Source organism: Sorghum bicolor, chromosome 3 (genome assembly GCF_000003195.3).
Source record: "Sorghum bicolor cultivar BTx623 chromosome 3, Sorghum_bicolor_NCBIv3, whole genome shotgun sequence".
Classification (NCBI taxonomy): Eukaryota; Viridiplantae; Streptophyta; class Magnoliopsida; order Poales; family Poaceae; genus Sorghum; species Sorghum bicolor.
Window position 1 is genome coordinate 69,823,182 of NC_012872.2, and position 22,782 is coordinate 69,845,963.

The 22,782-nt window shown below is 44.8% G+C and overlaps 2 protein-coding genes and 1 long non-coding RNA gene across 3 annotated transcripts; 1 reads left to right on the forward strand and 2 right to left on the reverse strand.

Annotated features, from left to right (window-relative positions):
- Window positions 204-1,290, forward strand: LOC110433559. The gene is made up of 2 exons (XR_002451040.1): window positions 204-674; window positions 807-1,290. It is a non-coding gene; the product is annotated as an uncharacterized LOC110433559 (long non-coding RNA).
- LOC8056098 (linoleate 9S-lipoxygenase 2) lies at window positions 4,028-7,598 on the reverse strand. Its single transcript, XM_002458863.2, has 6 exons — window positions 7,319-7,598; window positions 6,699-6,991; window positions 6,033-6,603; window positions 5,853-5,938; window positions 5,038-5,726; window positions 4,028-4,955 (listed from the first exon to the last, which is right to left on the reverse strand). The coding sequence occupies exons 1-6, from the start codon at window positions 7,527-7,529 to the stop codon at window positions 4,184-4,186; spliced, it is 2,622 nt and encodes an 873-aa protein (XP_002458908.1). The 5' UTR covers window positions 7,530-7,598; the 3' UTR covers window positions 4,028-4,183.
- On the reverse strand, window positions 12,891-15,626 carry LOC8056099 (fructokinase-1). Its single transcript, XM_002458864.2, has 4 exons — window positions 15,086-15,626; window positions 13,754-14,086; window positions 13,440-13,556; window positions 12,891-13,321 (listed from the first exon to the last, which is right to left on the reverse strand). Exons 1-4 carry the CDS (start codon window positions 15,476-15,478, stop codon window positions 13,193-13,195), a joined length of 972 nt encoding a protein of 323 aa, XP_002458909.1. The 5' UTR covers window positions 15,479-15,626; the 3' UTR covers window positions 12,891-13,192.

Sequence of the window (22,782 nt, forward strand, 5' to 3'; positions counted from 1 at the left end):
TGTTTTTGGCTTTTGGCCTTTTGCTTTTCAAAATGGTGGAAATAGAAAGATATTTCATGGTTGTTTCAAGGGATAGAAAGAGAGGGTAAGTTTAATAGTTGTTTTAACCAAACATCTGATCGCCACAAAGCTGACAACTTTTTCATAACTCATAGCTCACAATAGTTTTTCCACAACTCACGGCTGAACCAAACATAGCAAAGTCAAAGAAGAGGTTAGCCGCGACTGCCCTTGCCCCTTGCGACAGCCATGGTTGTTTCTAAACCATAAATTACAAAACATATTTAAATAACCATAAATTATGTATAAATAGATGTTTTTGAACCACACACCTATCCTATCCTATCCTATCCTATACTCTTATAAAGGAAAACTCCACTACCATATTTCTCTATGATTTTATAAAGCCACGTCATCATGGGGGCCCTACCAATTTTCTTAAGCCATATCACCCGATGGCCACCACCCTCTTATTCTTATCCCAGTACTCACGCAAAGGCTTTAGCAAGCCTGCACGAGGCCAACAATCATTTGCCTCCTCTATTCCTTCAGAACACGAAGTGGACAGGCATTACAACAATCGAGTCATGTCCACTGAATGTAGCATGCACCCCTACATCTTCCCTGCCATCACTGCTCATCTGTTAAGTGATCGTATATACAATTAACCCCAAGTAAGGACGAGTCCTCGCCAAACTTACCACCACTTCCTCCCAGTTCGATTCAGATCTTGATAGCTTCAATTGGTTCTCTCCTGTGGCATCGGCAATCATCCCGCGCGGACGTCCTCTGGATGCCGCGGTCAGTGCTGATGCAGAGGTAGCCGGGGAATTCACCATTGCATCATGCGGCCATGGAGGAGCAGTCCCGCCCATCCACCTCCGTGCAGTGTGATGCCCGAGATGGCCACGATGGAGGCACGTCGAGGTGCTCCAACTCAGAGGTGTGCATGCTATTGCACTCAGTGACTGCCTGTAACCTCTCGCGCTGACCGGCGCTGATGCGCGCAATGCTCCTGCAGGCCGCCACTGCTGCCGTTCTTGCCTGTGTCCTCCATGCACCGCCCACAGGTGCAGCCCACTCATCTCTGTGCTGTGTATTAACTCGCAATATATACTCTCATCCACACGTTAGTGACCCTGTTCTCTTTTGATGAAGTTAAAGATTGAAGATCAGAGTGGTGCCTCTCTGCTGTTTTGCGAGCTAGAGTGATGCCTTTTATTTAGTTCATTTACGATGGACTACTGATGCATATTTAAATCAAATATTAGTAGTCATGGTACAAATATATCCCCCTTGGTCCGACATTTAATTTAAGTTCATATAGTTTTTTGTCTTTAGTCACCGCTGACAAATTTTTTATAAATTTGTTCTCTACTTATATCGCATAATATAATTATTTATATACCATCGCAATTCCTTACACTTTATTTCTCCTAACTCAATTCAAATAACTTTTGCATTTCCGCAGCAACACGCAGGAGAGTTCACCTAGTATTAATATGTTAAAAACTAACTAAGAAGACGATGATATTCCTAGTGCTTGATATTCATTTGGAGTAAGTAATGATTATAAGGCTCAAATTACTCCATCCTAGATTCACTGTAAGCTTTATCACGATCTTGACCAACATGGTACATGTTTCGATGACCTTGATGCCATGGTACTATTTAAGAGCACATGGTCTAGAGCCTAAAATCTTTTAATTTTATAGAATACAAAAAAGAGAGTTAATAAAAAAAATATACTTATCACAAATGTTTTAACTTAATTCATCATAAAATTTTTTTGATCCCGTACAACTTAGATGCACACAACCCACACACTCACAACACATGGGTACTCTGCTTTTTATGGAAAAAAAAATCAGGAAGCACTCTAGCCTCCAGTGTCGAATGTGCATGTACCCTACTCTTTATGGAAAAAAAATCTAGAAAATAGATATGAACACCAGGGTTTAAACCCTGATGGGTGTGTCTCACTGGACTGCCCTTACACTAGACCATAGGCCCATTCACATTCGGATAAAAATTTGTAGTAAATAGTAATAAGAAAAATAAAAATGGATATCCATGATGCTATGAGATATGGATTGTAACATGAGCCACCATAATTTAATATAAGATTTGAACAAAATGCACACCGAAGATACAAGCAAGTGCCAGCAGAGAGAAAAAAAACTACGAATTTAGATGAAAAATATAAACAAAGATAAAAGTGTACTCCCTCCGTACCCATAAAACAAGTCATTTTGGATAAGGTTTGGGTCAAACATTGGGAACGTAAATCATAAATAACTTTTAAGTTATTGAGTTTGAAAATATGAAAACCATATGAATAGATTTGTCTTCAAAAATACTTTCAAAAAATATATCTATACCACTTTTTGATAAATATTTTTATAAAAACAAGAAGTTAAAGTTAGACTTTGGAGACCGTGTCATTGTTCAAAACGACTTGTTTTATGGGTATGAAGAGAGTATATATTAACGTAAGTATTTTTAGTTATATATATTAAACATGAATATATATCTAATGCTTATGTTATGACTCATAAGATTTAAGTCTGTACTTGTGCACGAGTTGGTAGACTAGAGGGTCCTGAGTTGATTTTAGGTTCTGCTCCATTCAAAAAATATAAGTTGTTTTGACTTTTATTGGTTTTGTTTTATATTTAGACTTATGCTGTGTCTAATGCATTGTGAACTATATGTATTACTAAAGAAGCCAAAATAGCTTGTAGTTTACTATGGAATAATTAGCCAAAGTTTTTTTCCACCCACACCAAACCTTGCAATGGATACACCATGTGACCAGGATACTCGCTTCATTATTGGGAAACCAAAAGGAAATATTACAAGCATCCATGATAAGGGCTTATTTAGTTGGGGAGAGAAAAGTTTTTGGATGTCACATCGGATGTTTCGTGGGGTATCGGAAGGGATATTCGGATACTAATAAAAAAATTAATTATATAACTTATCTGGAAACTGCAAGATGAATTTATTAAGTCTAATTAATTCATCATTAGGCTAATCTTGGTCTAACTAGGTTTAAAAGATTCGTCTCGCGATTTCCAACCAAACTGTATAATTAGTTTATTTCTATCTATATTTAATATGTGTCCAAATATTTGATGGGATGCATAAATTTTTTTGAGTAAAGTCCACCACCGGTCCTTAAACTTGTGCTGTCGTGTCATCCCGGTCCCTAAACTCACAAATCGATTGTTTAGGTCCTCAAACTTGTTCATCTGTGTCATCTCGGTCCCTAAACTTGTTCAATTGTGTCATCCCGGTCCCTAAACTTAGAAATCATCCGTTTAGATCCTCAAAGTTGTTCAGTTGTGTCATCTCGGTCCCTAAGCTTGGTTTTGAATCTCATCTGGGTCAAAACAAAGCGATCTAACAACTCTATATCAAAAAATAATTCATAACTTTTTCATATGAACTCAAATGAAGACAAATTTTATACCAAAGTTATAGTCCTCAGCACAATCTACAACTTTGTAGTTGAAAAGTTTTTTGTTTGAAGTCGTTTAGTGTTATAAAATTTAATTTTAAATTTTAAATTTTAAAATCTATAAACTTATAAAAAATATTTTGGGAACTTAAACGATTTTAATTTAAAAACTTTTCAACTGCAAAGTTGTAGATCATGTTGCTGCCTACAATTTTGATATAAAGTTTATATTCATTTGAGTTCATATAAAAAAGTTATGAATTATTTTTCAATATAGAGTTTTTAGATTCGTCCTGTTTTGACCCAGATAAGACTTAAAAACAAGTTTAGGGACCGGGATGACACAACTGAACAAGTTTGATGACCTATATGAGAGATTTTTAAGTTTAGGGACCAGGATGACACAACCGAACAAGTTTAGGTACCTAAACGGTCATTTTGCAAGTTTAAGGACCGGGATGACACATCCGAACAAGTTTAGGGACCGCTGATGGACTTTACTCAATTTTTTTGATGGAGAACTAAACAAGGCATAAGTGGTAATCGCCAGCACACCAAGGAGTATGGCACAATGTTCGTCGCGCACGTAATTATGAATCTTTTATTTATTGCAACGCTTCTCATTCATGGATAAAATGAAACGGATAACGTACGGGAATCACCGCTAGCTATTCCCTGCCTGCATTCAGGTCATCATGCTCTGTCCTCAGGAATCAGAGATCAGATGGAGATGCTGTTGGGTATGCCCTTGGCGGTGACGCCGGCGTTGTCGCCCTTCTTGTCGGAGGTGTTGGGGAAGAGCAGCGTGTAGGGGAACTGGGCCTCGCTGTAGCGGTTCTTGTAGCGTGGGTCCTTGTTCATGGCCTCCACGCGTTTCTCGATCTCGACCAGCCGCGCCCCGAACCGCCTGAACGCCTCCTGCGCCTTGGCGTCCGACGTCCACTCCTTGGTGTCGCGCTGGCCGAGGTACACCTCGTCGGAGGAGTGGCTGGACAGGATCTCGAGCAGCGAGATGCCGACGACGGCCTGGAACTGCGTGGTGATGGAGCGCAAGAAGAACTTCTCCGGGTTCTCCTCCAGCTCCGCGTACTCGTCGGTGCCTGGCACCGGCATCGGCCGCCGGCTCACCGACGGCCGGTTCGGGTGGTACCCGCAGTACGGGTACTGCCCGAAGTTGACGGCGGCGTGGAGCGCCGACGCGATCCAGATGATGGTGGTGCAGGCCTTGACGAGCTCCGCCACCGTCTCCATCTTGGGCCACCATGGCTCGTCCTTGAGGTCGGCGTGCCCGACCTCGCGCGCCTCCTTCCACCATGCCTGCAGCTCCACGTCCGCCTGCAGCACGCCGTCGTTGGGGTAGTAGATGCCCAGGTACTCCGTCACCCACTGCTCGATCGCGTGCCAGACGGCCAGCCCGTCAGACGCGTACGGGTAGTCCTCGATCAGCAGCCGCACCTTGTACGGGCTCGACGGATCTGGAACGGCCATGCCTCTGCATTGACATTGCAGCAGGACAGGACGATTGTTGATTTAACTGTTACTCCGTAATTATTGTTAATTGCTTCGTCGATTACCGTTTGATGAGGTCGTCGGGGAGGGCTTGGTCGGCGAAGTTCCAGGTGGCGTAGACTTTGGAGGTGATCTCGATGGCGTACTTGCGCGGGAAGACGGTCATCTCGAAGATGCCGCCGGCGTTGATGAGCTTCTGTCGAGCGAGTGCGTTGATGTTCATGGTGTCGCGGTAGTGCGGCAGCAGCAGCCTGTGGACGGGGTGCGTCACGCTGAGCTGCCGGTTGGTGGCGATCACGAAGGGCTCCATGACGGCGTGCGTGTTGAGCCAGTGGCTGACGCCCTGGTGCCAGCAGTAGTCGTTCACGTTGACGTAGGCCTTGGCCAGGCGCCACACCCACGCCTCCGCGCCGGCGGCCGTCGGCGGCGCCGGCGTGTACACCGTGCTCTTCGCGGCGGTGACGTCCCGGACGAGCTCGGGGAGGCTCATCTCGATGGCCACCGGCGCGAGCGTGCCGTTGCCGCGCAGGAACAGGAGTGTCCGGGTGGCGTAGATGAAGTTGTCGTCCAGGCTGTTGACCTCGATCAGGAACGGCATGTAGTGGTCGTGGTGGTCCAGGATGTAGAGCCGGTTGCTGTCCAGCGCCTCCTGCACGGTGAGGCCCTCCAGGCTCCCCGCGATGTGCGCCTCGGTGATGGTGCTCGTCTGGTCGCCGTACTTGCTCGGATCAAGGGTGCTTTTCGGAGGAAACTCCTGTTTGATGATCATCCAAGACGCAGGATAATAATGTTACTACTTGGTTGCCATGACACTGAAATCAAGCAAGACCGCCCATGGTGTTTAATTAGCTAGGCGCGCCTCCACAGTCCATCCACTCACCGTCAGACGCCTGATGATCAGGGGGTTCACGCCGGCGAGTGTCTCCCTTGCGAACTCCTCGTCACTCATCCAAGCTTTCTTGTCCTCTGCATTAATTTACAGGTATGTAAGGGACATTTTGCCCAAGCCAGAAATTAACGATGATTCATCAGCGATCGAATGCAATTTATTAATTAAAACCTTTGATGATTTGGGGCATGGGGAGTTTGAGGACGTAGTCGCCGCCGGCGGGCATGAGGTCCTTGACCATCTGAAGGGGGAACTGCTTGCGGAACTCCTCGAGCGCGGGGATGTCGGGCAGCTTGATCCCGCCCTCGTACAGCTGCAGGATGTCCTTGAAGGAGTTGAACTCGAGGCCGAGGAAGTAGCCTTGGAGGATGGGCACCAGGCCGTCGGCGAACGCCTTGATGGTGTAGCCGTAGAAGTCGGAGTTCTTGATGTGGCCGAACCGCTCGTCGCGCGGCACGTAGACGTCGCCGTCGACCAGCGTCAGCCTGCTCTCGCTGCTGGGGTCTGTCAGCGTCGGCTTCCGGCCCGTGCGGCCGCGGCGAGGGTAGGGGTGGTCCTTGGAGCCGCCGAGGACCGGGCGCGGGTTCCCGCCGTCGGGGTTGCCGAGGTCGTTGTAGACGTCGTAGCGGTAGACGCGGTCGTGCTCCTGGTATGGCCCCTGCTGGTCGTCGCCCCTCAGGTTCCGGAGCTCGTCGTCGCGGTAGGGCTTCAGCGCCGCCGGCATCTGGCTGGGCAGGTACGTCTGTTCGTGTGTAGAGGATTCATGTCAAGAGACAGGTAGCTGAAGCTCCTTGGTTTGCTGACGAACATTGCAATAATGGGCGGCGCGGTACTCACGTCGTTGGAGAAGAAGACGCGGTTGTAGCGGTACTTGGACTGCGGGTAGATCCATGAGTTGGCGACGAAGACGACGGTGCCGTGGCCGGGGACGTCGTCGAGGGTGATGGTCTTGAGGAAGAACTCGGAGGCGTGGTTGTTCTTGACGATGATGGCGCCTGGCACGCCGTGCTTCTCCACCTCCCAGTCGAAGGTGACGCCGAACTTGTTCTCGCCGGACAGCAGCGGCGGCGGTTGCAGCAGCCACTGCTCCAGGCTCGCCTCCGCGCCAACCTTCCCGCGGTTCCCGTTGTCTGCACGCGCCGGTCAGCGTCAGCGTACGTCAACGTGTAAATGTACCCCTACCGTAGATATTATTAGTAATAGTAGTATACTATAAAAAGTAATTATGCGTTCTTTGTCTAATAAGCTCTAGATCCGGCCGGTTTGTACTAGATTTAAAGTGGCTCGATCAATCGGTGTCGTTTTCGTCCATGATTGTGTCAAGAGCATCCGTAGTTTTACTAGTTTTGTCGCTTTCTTTTTTTTTTTTCTGGAAACACGGCATTGTTATTATTGACGCATGTGCGAGAACAGTGTGAGGGAGAGAGGGAGGGGATGGTGCTCTGCTCAGTGCTCACAGGGGTCGACGACAGTGGAGCTGATGAGCTGGCAGGTGACGCCGCGGCCGAGGAACTCGCCGACGCCGTCGATGACGGCGCCGGCCATGCTGGTGACGTCGAAGCCGAGGACGGTTTTGCGCATGAGCACCACGTTGCCCTTAAGGTGCGCATTCTTGTTGCTGCCCGTGATGTCGCTGATCACCGGGATCTTTCCAATGTTCCCGAACATCTTCGATTCTTACTAGCTACTAGCTGTGGAGGACTGTGGGTACACTGTGTGTGTGAGTGATCGATGAGCGAGAAGGCCAGCTATTTATAGAGCGGGAGACGATCGAGCTGGGGCCTGGGGGGCCGGCTCATGAAGATAAGACGTTGAGCATGATGATTCCAGATAAAGCAATGTGTCAACTTCAGTAAAACTACTACGATTTCGAGAGCCTATGCGCATCGGCGCATGTGATGTGTTCAAGACTCTGCTGTGACTGGACACAGCGTGTGTAGAATAGCGCGTGTATATAATTTATACATATAATTTATACGCATGAAGTTGATGTATATCTTCAACGTGATGAAGTTATACAAATAACTTATACATATAACTTACTATGCGACAAAGTTATATGTATAACTTTTATGTATGATATTTTGCAAAACGAACTTATCGACATAATTTGTTAGAAAGTTACAAAAATTTTACACAAAACTTCTATATATAACTTGATAAGTGACTTAGATGTAAAGTTGGATGTATAAGTTATATTCAAAAACTTGTATGTACAAATCAATATCATAACATATTAGTAAAAATATTAAAACTACATGTAAGAAAATAATTATGAAGTATAACTTGTTTGTCTATTAAATTGCATATACATTGTGAAAGAAGTTATTAAAAAATTTATGGTGATAAGTTTTGTTCTGTAAAATGTTATATTAAGCATAAATTGTAGAAATAAGTTATGTCCACAATATATGTACAACAACTTAGTTACTTTCTAAAAATAGAAATTTACATATATTACTTTTTCCAAATATAGCAGCTGATCACTAATCCAACGAGCAACAGCCAGAATGGAATTGGGCACCTAAACTCATCTATTGAACGGCAAGCAAGATCTTTTTGAATCTATTTTTCTCCACCTATTTGTTTTTACAAAGCATATTAAGATTTCGAAAAGTTTTTAAAGGCGATCAGTACTTTCTTATCAATACATATCAATTGATATAGACCACATTTTATTAAAAGATATAAAGGTCCTCTGCTGGTGGTTTTTACAGCTGATAAGCCGACTAATGTTGTTTTGTTATGAGAAAATAACACTTTATCATGACTGATAAACAAAGCTGATAGGTTTAAGCGAACATGGCGACTTTTCTCTTTCTTCACTTCTGAACAATTTTAACATATAATTCTCCGTCTCCAGCAAGACGAAGCTTCTTTGGAAGCGACTAATTTTAGATTTAAAGGTTGAGCACTCTAGCAAGACTTCCTCCCCTCGTGAGAGCACAAAACGGGAGTCTAATAGTCACCGATATAAAGATGATTAGGCAAAAAATAAAAAATAAAAAATCTGTGCATGTGTGGTGTAGATGAGTCCGGTGCAGCACCTCACCTCATAATTGCATCTGCTTTGGACGGTTGTGATGAGGTGCTGCATTGTTTTTCTTTTCTTTACCATTTTCATATTTTTTTCTTTTGTCAGATAGGGCTTTCATTTTGTTTATTCTGACATTTTACAGTCGCGCTCGTAGCAACCACCCACAATAAAAAAAAATATTCATATTTTTTTCTGCACGTATGGTGTCCGAGACCCCACGTCAAGCACTGCGTATTTTAACTCGGTGCCAACTTTCCATTGGAGTAGGACAAATAATGGTCGATCCAATCGCTTAGGGTTGCGTCATTTCAATTATTCATTGGGACATATGGTCAAGCAAGGGAGGGTGCATGTCAGAGTTAGGACCTGAAATGGCCACCGCATGGAGAAAGGGGGGAAAGTGTCCAGCTTCGCCTCCACTGCCCTCCGCCAGTGTGGTCAAGGATATGTTTGTAAGCAAAAGTGATATACGATAATGATCCTGTGAAACACACGGATAGCATAAGGCGCGGTGTGGATTATATAGCAAGTAACCTAAATCTTTCTGAACTCTAAGTTGAGTTTTCAATTTGTCCGAGATGCATACATGTTACAAATCTATACAACCTACTCCTCAAGGGTTGACGTCTCAGAGCACGTACTCTACTTGTAGTTCATACTAGTACCTCCAAGTTCCTACTGTATAACTTAACACCTGAGGTCTTAGGGTTCAATTGACGGTTCCAAAACTTCATGGCGTGCCATCAGGAAACATTATTTTCGTGATTCAGGTAGATCGTTAAATAAAGAGAATTATAATTATCTTGAGTGAATTAGTCGAAAGACAAAATTTGCTAGCGGACACTAAAAGTGGAGGTTGTTTTCTGACGAACACAAGACACTTTCGTTACTGACAATTATATTACCGGACACCACGCCACGTATTTTATTTATTTCTATCCGTTGAGGAGAGAGAAAGGTTGGGAAATATCATTTTGGTCCCTATCTCTTTCTTCTTTCTCTCTCTTTTATCTTTAGAGGCAGTTTAGGTCTTGTTTAGTTCATCCAAAATCTAAGATTTTTTCAAGATTATCTATTATATCGAATTTTACAGCACATGCATAAAGCACTAAATATAGATAAAAACATAACTAATTACACAGTTTGTCCGTAATTCGTGAGACGAATCTTTTGAATCTAATTAGTTCATGGTTAGACAATAATTAGTAAATACAAACAAAAGTGCTATAGTATCCAAAATTAAAAAAAAATTATCAACTAAACAAGACCTTAGATAGTAAAATACAAGTAAAGCTCTAGTTTTGTGTGTGAGAAACTGAGGACTGGGGTAAGGAGTTAAGGACTGTGGGCCGAGCACATGCTGTCACCCTCGTCTATCCGCTGCCTGTGCCCGGTGGCCCCCATGATGCATGAATTGTTGCAGCCTTTCGTCATCGTAGTCATCAATGATGGATGGATTAATATTTTTCAATATTGCCGTGCGGGCGTGGCAATAGGCATCTGGGGGAGCTTTCACATCCATGTCATCAAAGTTGCTAGATGCTGCTGGTCTGTCAAATGGGTACAGTACATACTGTACACTCACAATGTAGACTCTATCGTAGAGTCTAAATAAGATTTGGAGTCTTAGAGTCTAAATAAGACTTGGAGTCTTGTTTTTTCTACCTCTTTCTTCAATAAATATGCTGTCGTATCAGCAAAATCTCATAAATAATATGTAATTAATTGTCTTAGACTCTATGATAGAGTCTTGCATTGTGAGTGCTTTAGGACAATCAAGTGCAAGCTGCTCGTGCGTGGATCACGTTGTGACTCGTAATAAATCGCCGCGTCGGTAGGTACTTGTCCATCCGTTCCTGTACATATATTGTTTTAATAATTATACATCTAGATATATTATATATTTAAATATACAGCAAAGTCTGTATATCTTAAAAAATCAAAATATCTTACAGTTTAAAACATAAGGAGTAGAAAATACAAGCTACACGTGCTCCGCCCATACGGTTTCTCTATTATTTTTCTAAACTGAACAAACTTTTGTAAATTTAAACAACATTTTTAGGTGTTCTGGAATAGGCCTGGGGATTGGATTGATTATAGAAACACAATCACAACACCTTTGCTATATATTGTGAGGATCTCCAACAAATCCTTAAAAAAATAGTCCCAGAAAACTGACTTTTGAAAGATTGCTAAAATTTATCGAGAGAAAAAACCTAATATACTCCAACAATTCCTATGACTTGTGAAAAAAACAAATCAAATTGCTGCCACTTCATTTCTATATATGGGCCATCTCTTAGTGGGCTCTTCATTCAGGCACGCGCCTGTCAGACCGTGGCGTATGCGCTGAACTGACTGAACCCACCACCGGAAGTAGTGGCGCCGCGGCGCAACCAACATTCCCAGTTGCCACCGCGCACCGCGCACCCCCACGCCCACGCAACGCAAGGAGCCAACTTGTAGCATCAGACTCCCGCATGTGCCGTGTGCTGACACTTCGCAGGCGGCGAAAACTACACCATGCGTGTAGCTTATTTTCTGCCAACCATTGCTCATTCGACTTGTTCGTTTCGCTGATAAAGACGAGGCAACGCAACGCCCGCACGCACCATCATCGGCATGCAATCTTGCGGCACGCTGATGATTGCCTTTGCCGAGAATCTGGGTAGCCTCCGGTCCGGTGGAACAACAACCAGACCGACGATGCACCGGCACCGTGCACGTCATAGTCTCGCGTCTGCCGGCGGCATATGCCAAGTTACTGTATGGGCCAACCTCGCCGACGGCGACAATGCGAAGCGCCGCCGGCCGTTGGCCCGTTGTGGTTGTGGGTGGCCGTGGCCGATGCAATCGACGACAGATGCCTCGCCAAAAACACACTGCAAATCTCAACCACGAACCTTACCTTACATAGAGAACCAGATGCGTCACTGTTGACGTCGACTCTGATTTTGCGCCAATGGTCGATGAAAGCTACTACCAGGAACACGTGGCGGCGTGGCGATGACATGTCATTTCCGGGAGACTGTCGAGACGACCGTCAGGACGTACTGTAGCATGTGCTGCGATTGCCAATTCCCAGCACCAACAGAAAAGCACCGGATGATTTTAGAAATGGGAAACGCCGAGAAGAGGCCCAAAGGCAGCAAAAGATTTGGTTTCGCTTCTGGCTGTTGGCTTTATTCGCTGTTCGCCGTTCATCAGTCACCATGTGAGAGACGATTCCGGCTTTGCCTGGTGCTGTACGTGTGCTGTGATGAATACAGTGATGCGCTACCGTACCGCCCTGTAGGAATCATGCCGTTGTTTTCTGGCCGTCTAATGATCAACCTGCAGAATGTTTTTGAGTTTGATAACATCTCTGTGGACCGTGGTCTTGGTATTTGTCAGCTACCATGTGGTTTTCTCACATACCTATTGACGTTAGTGGAGTACTTCCTTTATATAAGTGGAGCAAAGCGAAACATGCTTGTTCACGCTTCGAATTTTTTTTATAAAAAAAAAACTGTCGTCTTCGCTGAAACCAACTTGAAGAGGCCTGGATGCACAACAATATACTACTAGCGTCTAAACAAACAAGATTGTTGCATATACGTATCACAATACTTCACTAGCTTCACGTCACGTTTATAACGATGCAAGGATCTTCACAGCACAAACTTCCGCATATAATACAGAAATGAGCAAAGTGCAGGCGATGGAACAGCAATCGTAAGGACAGACTTGCAGATGCAGCGTATATTCCACAGGTGGCAGATCATGCAACAGCTCAGCTACCGTTTAGCACCAACCAGAGAGCGCATGCTTCAAGCTGATCACATGTTGGGATTAATTTCTCTGAACCTCAATCAATACACACAGGCGAATACAAAACAAACAAAGCTGATCAATGAAGCCCCAGTGGCCCAGTTACATAACCATTCGGCAGATGCCGCCAGTGTGCTCTGTCTGTGAATATCATCTCTTATCAGGACCAGATACCACAATTTTAAATGTAAACCCCAAATGCAATTCATTCACCAACTGAACAAAAGTTCAAATGATTTTTTGTTTTTAAAAAATATGCTACAATTATGGATTAATTATTTGATCGTATCAAATGCATTCTTAACATAAAAAAAAAGCTCTGCTTATTGCAAGTTCTAAAACAAAACACCCTTTCACAAGGGGAACTAGGGCAAACAAAAAGGGCAGGTAAGATGGAGCACCCGCTTCTTCTGAACCAGATCAGCATACAATACAATTTGCAGAAAGTCGAAGCTAGTGAAACCATAGCAAATACGATTATCTATGCCTTCTCTATTAGCTGCAAGACCTCAGCTTCAGTGGGCAGCGACGGGATCGCCCCCTTCTTCGTGGTGGTGATTGCTCCACACGCGTTAGCGAATTTAATAGACTCCACAAGTTTCTTCTCATCCTGTACAGTCACCAGATACCAAATTTCAACCACATGGTAAAACTGAAAACTGAAGGACCAGATTCACATGTAGAACCAACAATTTTTCAGATCAAAGAACAAATTTCAGGCTACATACTTGTAGTGAGGATGGATCTTTAACGATCCTTTGGAGCAGAGCACCAACAAACGCATCACCTGCGCCAGTTGTATCAACTTGTTGTACTTTGAAGGAAGGGACAGCTCCATGGAAATCCTGCAATCAAACAAAGTAAACTTGTGTGAGTCTCAGCTGCACATTAAGTCTTTCACCGTTACATATGCTAAAAGTGTACACTTTGAATTTGGCAAAGACAGGAACTAGTGAAGTTCAATATAAGCAGCCCGTGACTATTTAGCATCAATAACACATTTTCATATGAAAGCAGCAATCACAAAGTTATAAAAGCATACCCTGGCATAGTACTTGCATCCTTGATCTCCAAGAGTCACTAGGAGCAGCTTCATGGTAGGTCGCCACAGCTTCATGACAACATCGTCCTCCACCGAGTCGATGCCTGTCAAGAACTCAAGCTCGACTTCACTGACCTTGACAATGTCTGCCTGGTCCCAAATGCTCAAGATCTGGGTGCGGGCCTCCTCACGGGATGGCCATAGCGCCTCCCTCAGGTTTGGGTCATAAGAGAGCAGTGCACCGGCCTCTTTGGCAATCTCCATGGCACGGAGATGTGCCGTCCGGCAAGGCTCAGCAATCAAGCTTATTGATCCGTAGTGAAAGACCGCAGCCTGTATGTAGAAAATACAACTCATGAAGATTTTATTTACCCAAACAGAGGGGGTGGTGAGGGGTGTGGGATGGACAATGTGATGCTTAGTGAACCAATCTGAGTCATTGCATTAGTTCCAGTAAACTCTACAAATGACAGCCTTTTTTTAACATGTTTACAGAAAGCATAAAAAAAACTGAAACATCTAGCACACCTGATACGTGGTAATTCTAGATTTAGTTCAAGTTCTTGGTGTAAAGAAAATGGAATAGTGCTAATCCAAATTCTAGATTTAGTTATGCATTTACATCTTCAATGGAGCAGGAGAAACTGAAGTAGTACTATGTCACGTCAGTTGCAATTATTGACCCACCACAAAGAAACAAAATTCCGGCGTGGACTCCATTAATACACGCCATGGCTAATGATTTCTACAAGGCCAGCTCACGCCGATGAAGATCCAAGAAGCACGGGGTTTGACTAGTTTCATAACGGCTCTCCTTTGGATTGGATTACTACTACTGCTACTACTTGTCTGTCTCCCCGCAATTTTTAGGATGAATCACAGAAGCCACATGACCAGATCCAGAAAAGAACAATTCGCCAACTAGAACGCACAACAAGATCCGACCAAAACCAGCAAAGAAAGGCGCCCACTTTGGCCCCGGAATCTTTGGATTCCACGGGAAGATTCAACATCAAAGACCCGAATTAGACGACGGGAAAAAAAGGATACCTTTTATTTTGAACGTAATAAACAAGAACAGGCCGGCCCAAGAAAATTAGAGACGCCGCAACCTAAACCGCACGCGAAATCAGCGCAAGAAACCTAGCGGTCGCATCCAGATCCCACCCGGGATCGAATCAAGAAATGGGCGGAAAGATTGATACTGTACTCGACGGGATCAATCACAATAATAAGGCCGTGCGCAGATCACGGGGGTGTGAAGGGAGGCACGGGGATCGATCACCAAGGAAAGGATATCAGGGTGGCGTGGCGTGGCGCGGCTTAACTTACCCTCTTGATGAGCTCGACGTTGAGCTCGTCGGCGGTGAGGAGCATGTCGGCGCTGGGGTTGCGGTAGAACATGAACTCGCGCTCGCCGTCCGCGCGGAGGGTGACGAAGGCGAGCGCGGTGCGCGCGCCGGCGTCGAAGACGACGCCGCCGTCGTCGACGCCGTTGTCGCGGAGGATGGCGGCGAGCATGCGGCCGAACTCGTCGTCGCCGAGCTTGCCGACGAAGGCGGCCCCGCCGCCGAGGCGCGAGACGGCGATGGCGACGTTGGCGGGCGCGCCCCCGGGCGCCTTGAGGAACGCCGGCGCCTCCGCCAGCGAGACCCCCGCCACGGTCGGCACGAAGTCTATCAGCATCTCGCCGAAACTCACCACCAGCTCTCGCCCGGCCGCCATTGCTTGCGCCTCGCGGTTGCCGCCCCTCCCTAACAAACACAACGCACGGACGCAGAGGTCGGGTGTGGGTGGGGAGAGAGGACTAGAGGAAGGGAGGTGGGCGCGTGTGGGGAATTTTCTGGTGAGGTGGCGAGGCGGCGTGTTTTATAGAGGAGGGAAGGGATGCCTTGGCTTGGGTAGGGGGGTGATGGCGAAGGCGGATGAGAGGGAGGAGATGGTGGGGTGCGGCCGCGCGGGGTGGCGTCACAAGGGGATGACCGGAGGCAGGTGCGCTGTTGACGGCTGCCCTACTTCGATCGGTTAGCATTTTGTTTAGAACGTACCAAGAGGGAACCATGCCTTGCCGTAGAATGGTGCGAGTGAAGCCTAACAAGGATGATTTTGGATGTTGCAATAAAAATAACATTCGTATGCGTAGTAAACGTGGAAATTATGGATAAAAGACGGCATTATATTGCAACAAATTAGGCGTGTCTATTGGACTTTCTATTTTACCTAAACTTGTTATTGTTGCCCTTACTATAAAGCCTTATGGATAGACTTAGAACATTTTTATTATTTTATATAAAAAGTGAATTAAATCTATTTTTTGCTCGGTTGCACTACTTTAGCTACACTCATTACTATAATACATGAGCTAGTTGCAGCTGCAGCTCAAGTAGCGTAGCTGCCTATTAGAGTAGGTACAATAACTTGTCGAATTGCTCAGCACATCAGCGAAAGTAATGACATGGAGGAGAGAGGGCACACGAGACAAGCTAGCTTGTCGCAGCAATCGTCGATCAGTGGTACACGCCCTCTAATATACGTAACAACTAAGCATTCAATATCATTTGTATGTTATCTTGCTCTCTGCTCCACTAAAATACTGACAGGTGGAAGAGATTAGTAGATTAAAGAATAATCAATTGTTTGGAAATTTAATCAAAAGACAAGAAACCTACCGTTATTGTATGAATTAGTTGTATGGTGCTTGTCTTATAGAACAAGAAAACTTATCTCAACAATTGGCCTTGCTCTTAGGACCAAACTTGTTAATAGGAGAAGTAGAGAACCATAAAGTATGTGGGAAGTTTGTGAGTGTACGTGAAAAATATGGCTACCATAGTCTTGGCTGCGTGGTTCCTCCCTTGATGACTCCACATAACATCAATTGCTCCAGCTCATCCGTGGAGTCAGCTGAAGCTAACGTGTTGTTGGCAAAGCACTCCATCGCACGTAGGAGGAGAAAATCTGTTGCGGCCATGTCCACCTGGAGCAATGTAGGACAAAACAAAGGGTGATGCCACCAAGGCCTCGATGAGTTCCATCGTCCACGTGGATCCTCCTAGCTGTCCCACAATTGGACCCAGATACAACGAGCTAATAAAGGGGTCTCAATTTGGTCACGATAGTTTTTTTTTATACGGGCACGATAGTTATTATGGTAGTAAAGTTTATCTGCGTGGTCGATACACTTGTTTTTGTCTATTTAGGGCTTGTTTGATATCATTTTCATACATATTGAGATTCTAGATTAATATTCCGAATTTTGTAGAGAAAAAAGGTAAGGGGTATTTGGATCTCATTTTGAAGTGATTACTGCTTTTTGCATAGTAAAAATCTCCAAATATTAGGTTTGGATCTCATTCTAGAATTCTAGTGTTTGGATCTCATCCTAATTCTCAATTTTGTTAGGAGATCGAAACAAGCCCTCGTGGTTCCCACTGTATGGATCTCTGTTCCTGGACTCTACCATAAACATGCAAGTGAATTCATAGTTTTTTCGGTATGTCTGTTTACTGTGATCTTGGGTTGATTGTTAGATGCTTGCATATACTCCCTTTATTCTATAATATAGTATATTTTAAATATTTTAGGACATGTTAATAGAGAACAAAAAATATGTATGTATCATCACTTTGTTTTCTAATCGGATGTTTATTATCAATATATGATTAATGGTGACTGATTAATAAATGACAAGTAACAATATACTACTTGCCAAATTTATGCAAGTAATTTAACACAATACCCTTTTTTGTCTTGAATACCTTATATTTAAGTATATTTTTAGATGTTTGAATACACTATGCTACAAGACAGAGAAAGGAGGTGGGGTTGATGTCGATCGGAGCCCTTCATTTGTTCACTAATTAATATTTGGCTTGGCGTTGGTACATACTGACATCTGCCATCTCCCATCTGCAATAACAATGTTGCTTAGAGCATCAAATAATTAGCCGCTGCACTTGCACATTGGATAGACCATTATCAACCATTGTTGGGAGATATTAAACATGATATTATGTGGAACGAAAATAAAACTATCGTAACTCTCTAGGTAGGTAGGTAAGAACAACTCCAACAAAAAAAATTAGAAGGGTTTTTCTTTTAAAGTTTGTCAGTCAAAATTAGTCAAATTATGATCTCTAATTTTCATTTAAGGGCTTCTTCTTCTACTTTCTAGGTTTTTTTTCTAACAAGTGGGCAGAAGAGCACCCTACCTATTTTTTTATTTTTGCATCTTCTCTAGCTGGAGCCCTCAAATCCATTCAGTAGACATTGATATATGGTATCTACTCATTATTCCCCTAAAATCCATTCAATAGACATTGATATATGGTATGTAGTCATTATTCTCTATTCTTCTCCTTCCTTGCTCTCATCGACTACGCTATGCACATTGGTGTCGGGGCAGAGGAGTCATGCCTCCATGATAGGGGAGACGATAGATGGGAGAGGAGCCTTCATTGCACCAGAGGAGGCGGCAGGACGGGAAAGGACGGCTCTAACAGCCTTGGACCTTCATCCGGTGACACTACTTCTTCCCTATTTAGATGTACACGAAGATGTAGGTGGTGGCGCGATTGGAGGGAGTAGAGTGATGGAGTGGGAGAGAGCCGGACAAAAATAAAACAATGCAATGAAGCAAATTGAGTCAAAAATTTTCCTGTGAAAAAATATAGTAGGAAGCTCCCTAGACACCATCGGGAGATGGGCTTGAGGGGAGAGATTTGTGTGGCTCCATAAAGTAAGGGCATGGTTGTTTCTCTAGCCCTAAAAGATAGAGTAGGGGCTTTGCTTAAAGTTCTTGTTGGAGATGCTCTAATATCTTGAAATGTAAAAAAAAATATAGAAAATAAATTACAATATTGTTCAACTCTAGCTATATTTGCCTAGCTAGAAGATCCACATCTAGAGGTTGGTCGTTGAAAGGATCTAATTGGCCTAGAGGGGGTGAATAGGCGTATCTTAAAAACCTGAAACTCAAAAGCTCAAGTTGCGGAAGTTAAATGCCTGCTGGTACTACCGACAGTTTGGGCCGGTACTACCGGTGTAAGACAGCCAGTACTACCGACACAACTGTTGGTACTACTAACGCCCTATGAGAGCTACGAAATCAGAGTAGATTGAGTTTTGATTTCAGATCTGAGAGTTACCCCACTCTCCTAGATGTAGTAGAGGATGATGTTGAAGTTCCCTTGGCTCGGTTCTTCTCCAAAACGTAGATCGGCCCTTGTTCACCTATGAAAGAGAGTAGAGAGGAAGAACACGAAGAACACAAGAACAAGGGTAGTCGATGCTACCTCCACAGCAAGACAAGATATTTTTCCCAAGGTTCAACAATCCCCACGAAGGAGTTCCTATGTCCCCGTTGTTGAGGTGACCACGAAGGTCCGACCACTTAGGTCTCCTCCCTCAAGCAACCACACAGGTTAGCTCAAGATTTCCACTAAGAATCAAAGGGTTATACAAACACTTCGGGGTGCCCTCACAAATGAATCAACACGGGCAACCACGAAGAACGCCTAGCCGGCTAGGGTTCCAAGAACCCAAGAGTAACAAATGCAAACCAAACCGGCAAGACGAAGAAACCAAGTGCTCAAGTCACAAATCGAAGCTCCCAACTCTCTAATCTCACTTCTCTAGCTCGAATCTCTCAAGGAGTGAAGTCTAGGAGCAAAGAGGGAGAGAGAGTGGGTGAGTCAAAGCTTGGAGACTATTTTCTCAGATCTAGAGTTGAAGGAATGGGAGAGCTATTTATACTAGAGTACAGAATACCTGCCGGTACTACCGATGCAACCACCGGTACCACCGGTGGCCTCAAATCTAAATGGGAAAAGACTGGAGAAGATGCGAGAAAAGGGCTTACCGGTACTACTGGCCTTGAGCCGGTACCACCGGCCAGTGCCGGTACCACCGGTGGAAGGCCGGTACCACCGGCAGTTAAAATTCCCGCATAAAGCAGTTCTGCGAGAATTTGGCCTGCCGGTACCACCGGTCAAAGCCCGGTACTACCGGTAGTTCATTTTCTCGCAAAACTCAGGAGAAGAACTGGCATTGCCGGTACCACCGGCCCTGAGGGCCGGTACTACCGGCTCACCCTGGCAGAGAAGAAACTTTCCAGAAGTTCGTGCGTGCAAGTGTGTCTCTCAAGCGCAAAACCTAAGTTAACCTGAGCACCTTTGTCCTCATCTTACCAACTCAATTTGCATCTCTCTTGATAGTGCGGCGTTTCCTATAACTCAAACAAGAAATAAAACTAGGTAACTTCTTGAGTTGAAACATCGCTCAAATGAAGAATTTTTGGGGGTGTTGTGATTCACCAAATGTGTTTGTTTGATTCCATCAATGAACTAGCACCTGTAGATTACACTTGATAGACAGGTTAGTTCCTAATTTGATTGTCATTAATTATCAAAACTCACACCGGGAACGAATGCACTTACAGTCGTCACTCATTTAGATACTTTTTTTTTGAATTTTTAGACCCTTAATAATAAGTCATTTGCTACAAGAAGGCCACCCTTGTAGTGTTTTTTTTTATGATTTCACCCTAACGCTCCTTGTCGGGTCTAAATCATAAGTAGTCATTCTAGTCTTTTTTTAGATAAATAATTTTTATATGTATCTAGACATGGTAAATGTGTAGATGTATATAATAAAAACTATTATTCATTTGTCTTATAAGCCGTACTTTTTCTGCCAGCCAACAGTGTTTTTCTCTCACAATAAATCAGCGAACAATATTTCAGCCATGACTTTTCAAATAATCAAAATACTAAAAATAACTTATAATTTCGAAAGACTACTTTGTTCACTCTCATCTGTCATCTCGTTACCTCATGATCCAGCCAATGTAAGGCATTAGCAACGAAACAACAGGTCATTACCGTTGTTTAACCGAAGAACATAGGACTAAGCACGTGAGACCATGTGCAAAGCCCACACAGTTTAAGGCCTTTTTGATTGGCGTCGGTAAAGTAACTCCCGTCATATTTAATGTTTGGACATATGTATGGAATACTAAATGGGACTTGCTAGCGCCCGGACGTCTGATCCGAAACGCTAGCATCGGACAGTACCCCGCTGTCTCGGTCCACTTCGCTCCGACTCACACACACGCACGCACCCGCCCTCGATGCTGCACCTGCAGCTCCTCGTGTCCGAACGCCGCAGCCCGCCCCCACCTCACAAAAGCACCTAGCTTGTCACTGCGCCCCGCTCCTTCCCCTGATCCACCTCTCTCTCTCTCTCTGAGTGGACGAGACTCGACAGTCGCTCCCTAGCTTACTGTGTCCCCATCCATCAACCCTGAGCTCGTCGTGCCCCATCCCTCGACATTGGGCCGTGCGTTCACATCACTCAGCATACCCCATGAAACAGTTGGATTCAAAATTCATCTCACGGATGAAACATTTAAAACACATTGTTGCAACATAGTGGGAAAACATTTGCAACATCCACATAAAACAATTACAACTTGCAACACGAAAGCACTTCTCGTAACATAAGACTGAAACAGTTGAAACATTTCGAACATACTCGTGCAATATATGTGTGAAACATATGCAACATCCAGATTAAAACGCTTGCAACATACTCTAAACAGTTGAAACATTTTAAACAAACTTTTGCAACATCTCTCTAAAACACTTGCAACACGCCTCCAAAACACTTGCAAACATACTGATCTACTTTTACAACATACCTCTGAAAACATTTGAAACACTCAAAACATACGATTGCAATGTATGTTTTTTGTCCTTCTTCCGTGCGATGCAGAGCAAGGTAGAGAACAATTGGGTCCGCCCAGCCGGTGGCAGAGGATTGTGGTGCACCCTGGTAGCACCTAGCTGCGCCTATGCCTTCGCTTGGGTCCAGCTAGCGACGGCCCCTCTCAGCTCTCATGGCCGCTTGGCCTGGGCGTGGCGGAGGACAAGGCATGGCATGCATGGCGCGGTGCGGGGCGGAGGTGCCGGGGGGAGGGGGAGTCGGAGGGGATTGAGGTAGTGGCGCATTGGAGTGGGGCGCGATGCTAGATGGAGGCGCTATGAGGGATGGCGGCGGCGGCGACAGCGCAACGGAGTCGGGGTAGGCAGACGCAAGCCGCGACGGCATGCTGTAGTAAGTGAGTAGAGAGATGGGGGAAATCATATACGGGAGTAGGCCAGTTGCCTGTTGGGCCGGACTGCTTCATGGGCTTCGGGATGTGGCATCCGGACGGTTGGACGCCCGTTCCTCAGAATTACCGATACTAAATATATATTATTTATGAAACTAAAAACACAGCTAGAAATTAATTTGCGAGACGAATCTTTTAAACTTAATTAGTCAATGATTAAACACTAATTACCAAATAAGACGAAAAAATTATAGTATATGTTAAACTTTAACACCTATAACCAAACACCTCGTTAGCTGGGCACACACGATGAGGCTGAGCTGCTACTCTCTCTTCTTCACACAAAAATAAGGTGCATATATTACATAGTACTCCGTATGTTTTCCCGTCCACTAAAATTACGTCGTTTTCTATCCAATTCAGGGTTCAGGTTTCGTGCTCCTGCGCCCGTGCTTGGAATGGAACATGCATGCCGTGATGGGCCAAGCACTGATGCCTTTAGGAGGGAGGGACCTGTGGGCGACGCTGACTGGACGAGAGAGAGAGCACGGGTTACGATTAGGACTTTGCGTTCCAAGTTCCAACCCAAGCCGAGATGGTCATACAACGAGTCCACGGATAGGATTCTTTGTTTGTGGCCTCCAACGTCTGCTCTAGCAGCCACCACCAGCTTGATCAATTTTATCGGCTACAGCTTTTACCAACAGTGATGTCTCGACTTTCAGAAACTAGGAGATATATACCGTGTGATCGATCTTTCATCCACCATCAGGCCTGAGACTGTGAGCCAATTAGCCAAACTGTCGATCCTTCCTCTTCTTCCTAGGAGTCAAGCCAGCTGCTGCCTGCTACGTGCGTGTATTGACTTGCTTCATCAGCCTGCTGCCTGACGGCTTCGTTTCGTCACTTTATTGAC

Bases quoted from the DNA above. Each gene is read 5' to 3' on its own strand.
- LOC8056099 (XM_002458864.2), bottom strand. From the start codon at position 15,478: ATGGCGGCCGGGCGAGAGCTGGTGGTGAGTTTCGGCGAGATGCTGATA. The intron at 13,557-13,753 runs GTATGCTTTTAT...GTTTGATTGCAG, and splicing joins GATGCAAGTACTATGCCAGG to GATTTCCATGGAGCTGTCCC. The intron at 13,322-13,439 runs GTATGTAGCCTG...GTGACTGTACAG, and splicing joins AAGATCCATCCTCACTACAA to GATGAGAAGAAACTTGTGGA.
- LOC8056098 (XM_002458863.2), bottom strand. From the start codon at position 7,529: ATGTTCGGGAACATTGGAAAGATCCCGGTGATCAGCGACATCACGGGC. The intron at 6,604-6,698 runs GTGAGTACCGCG...ACACACGAACAG, and splicing joins GCGTCTTCTTCTCCAACGAC to ACGTACCTGCCCAGCCAGAT. The intron at 5,727-5,852 runs GTGAGTGGATGG...ATCATCAAACAG, and splicing joins TGATCATCAGGCGTCTGACG to GAGTTTCCTCCGAAAAGCAC.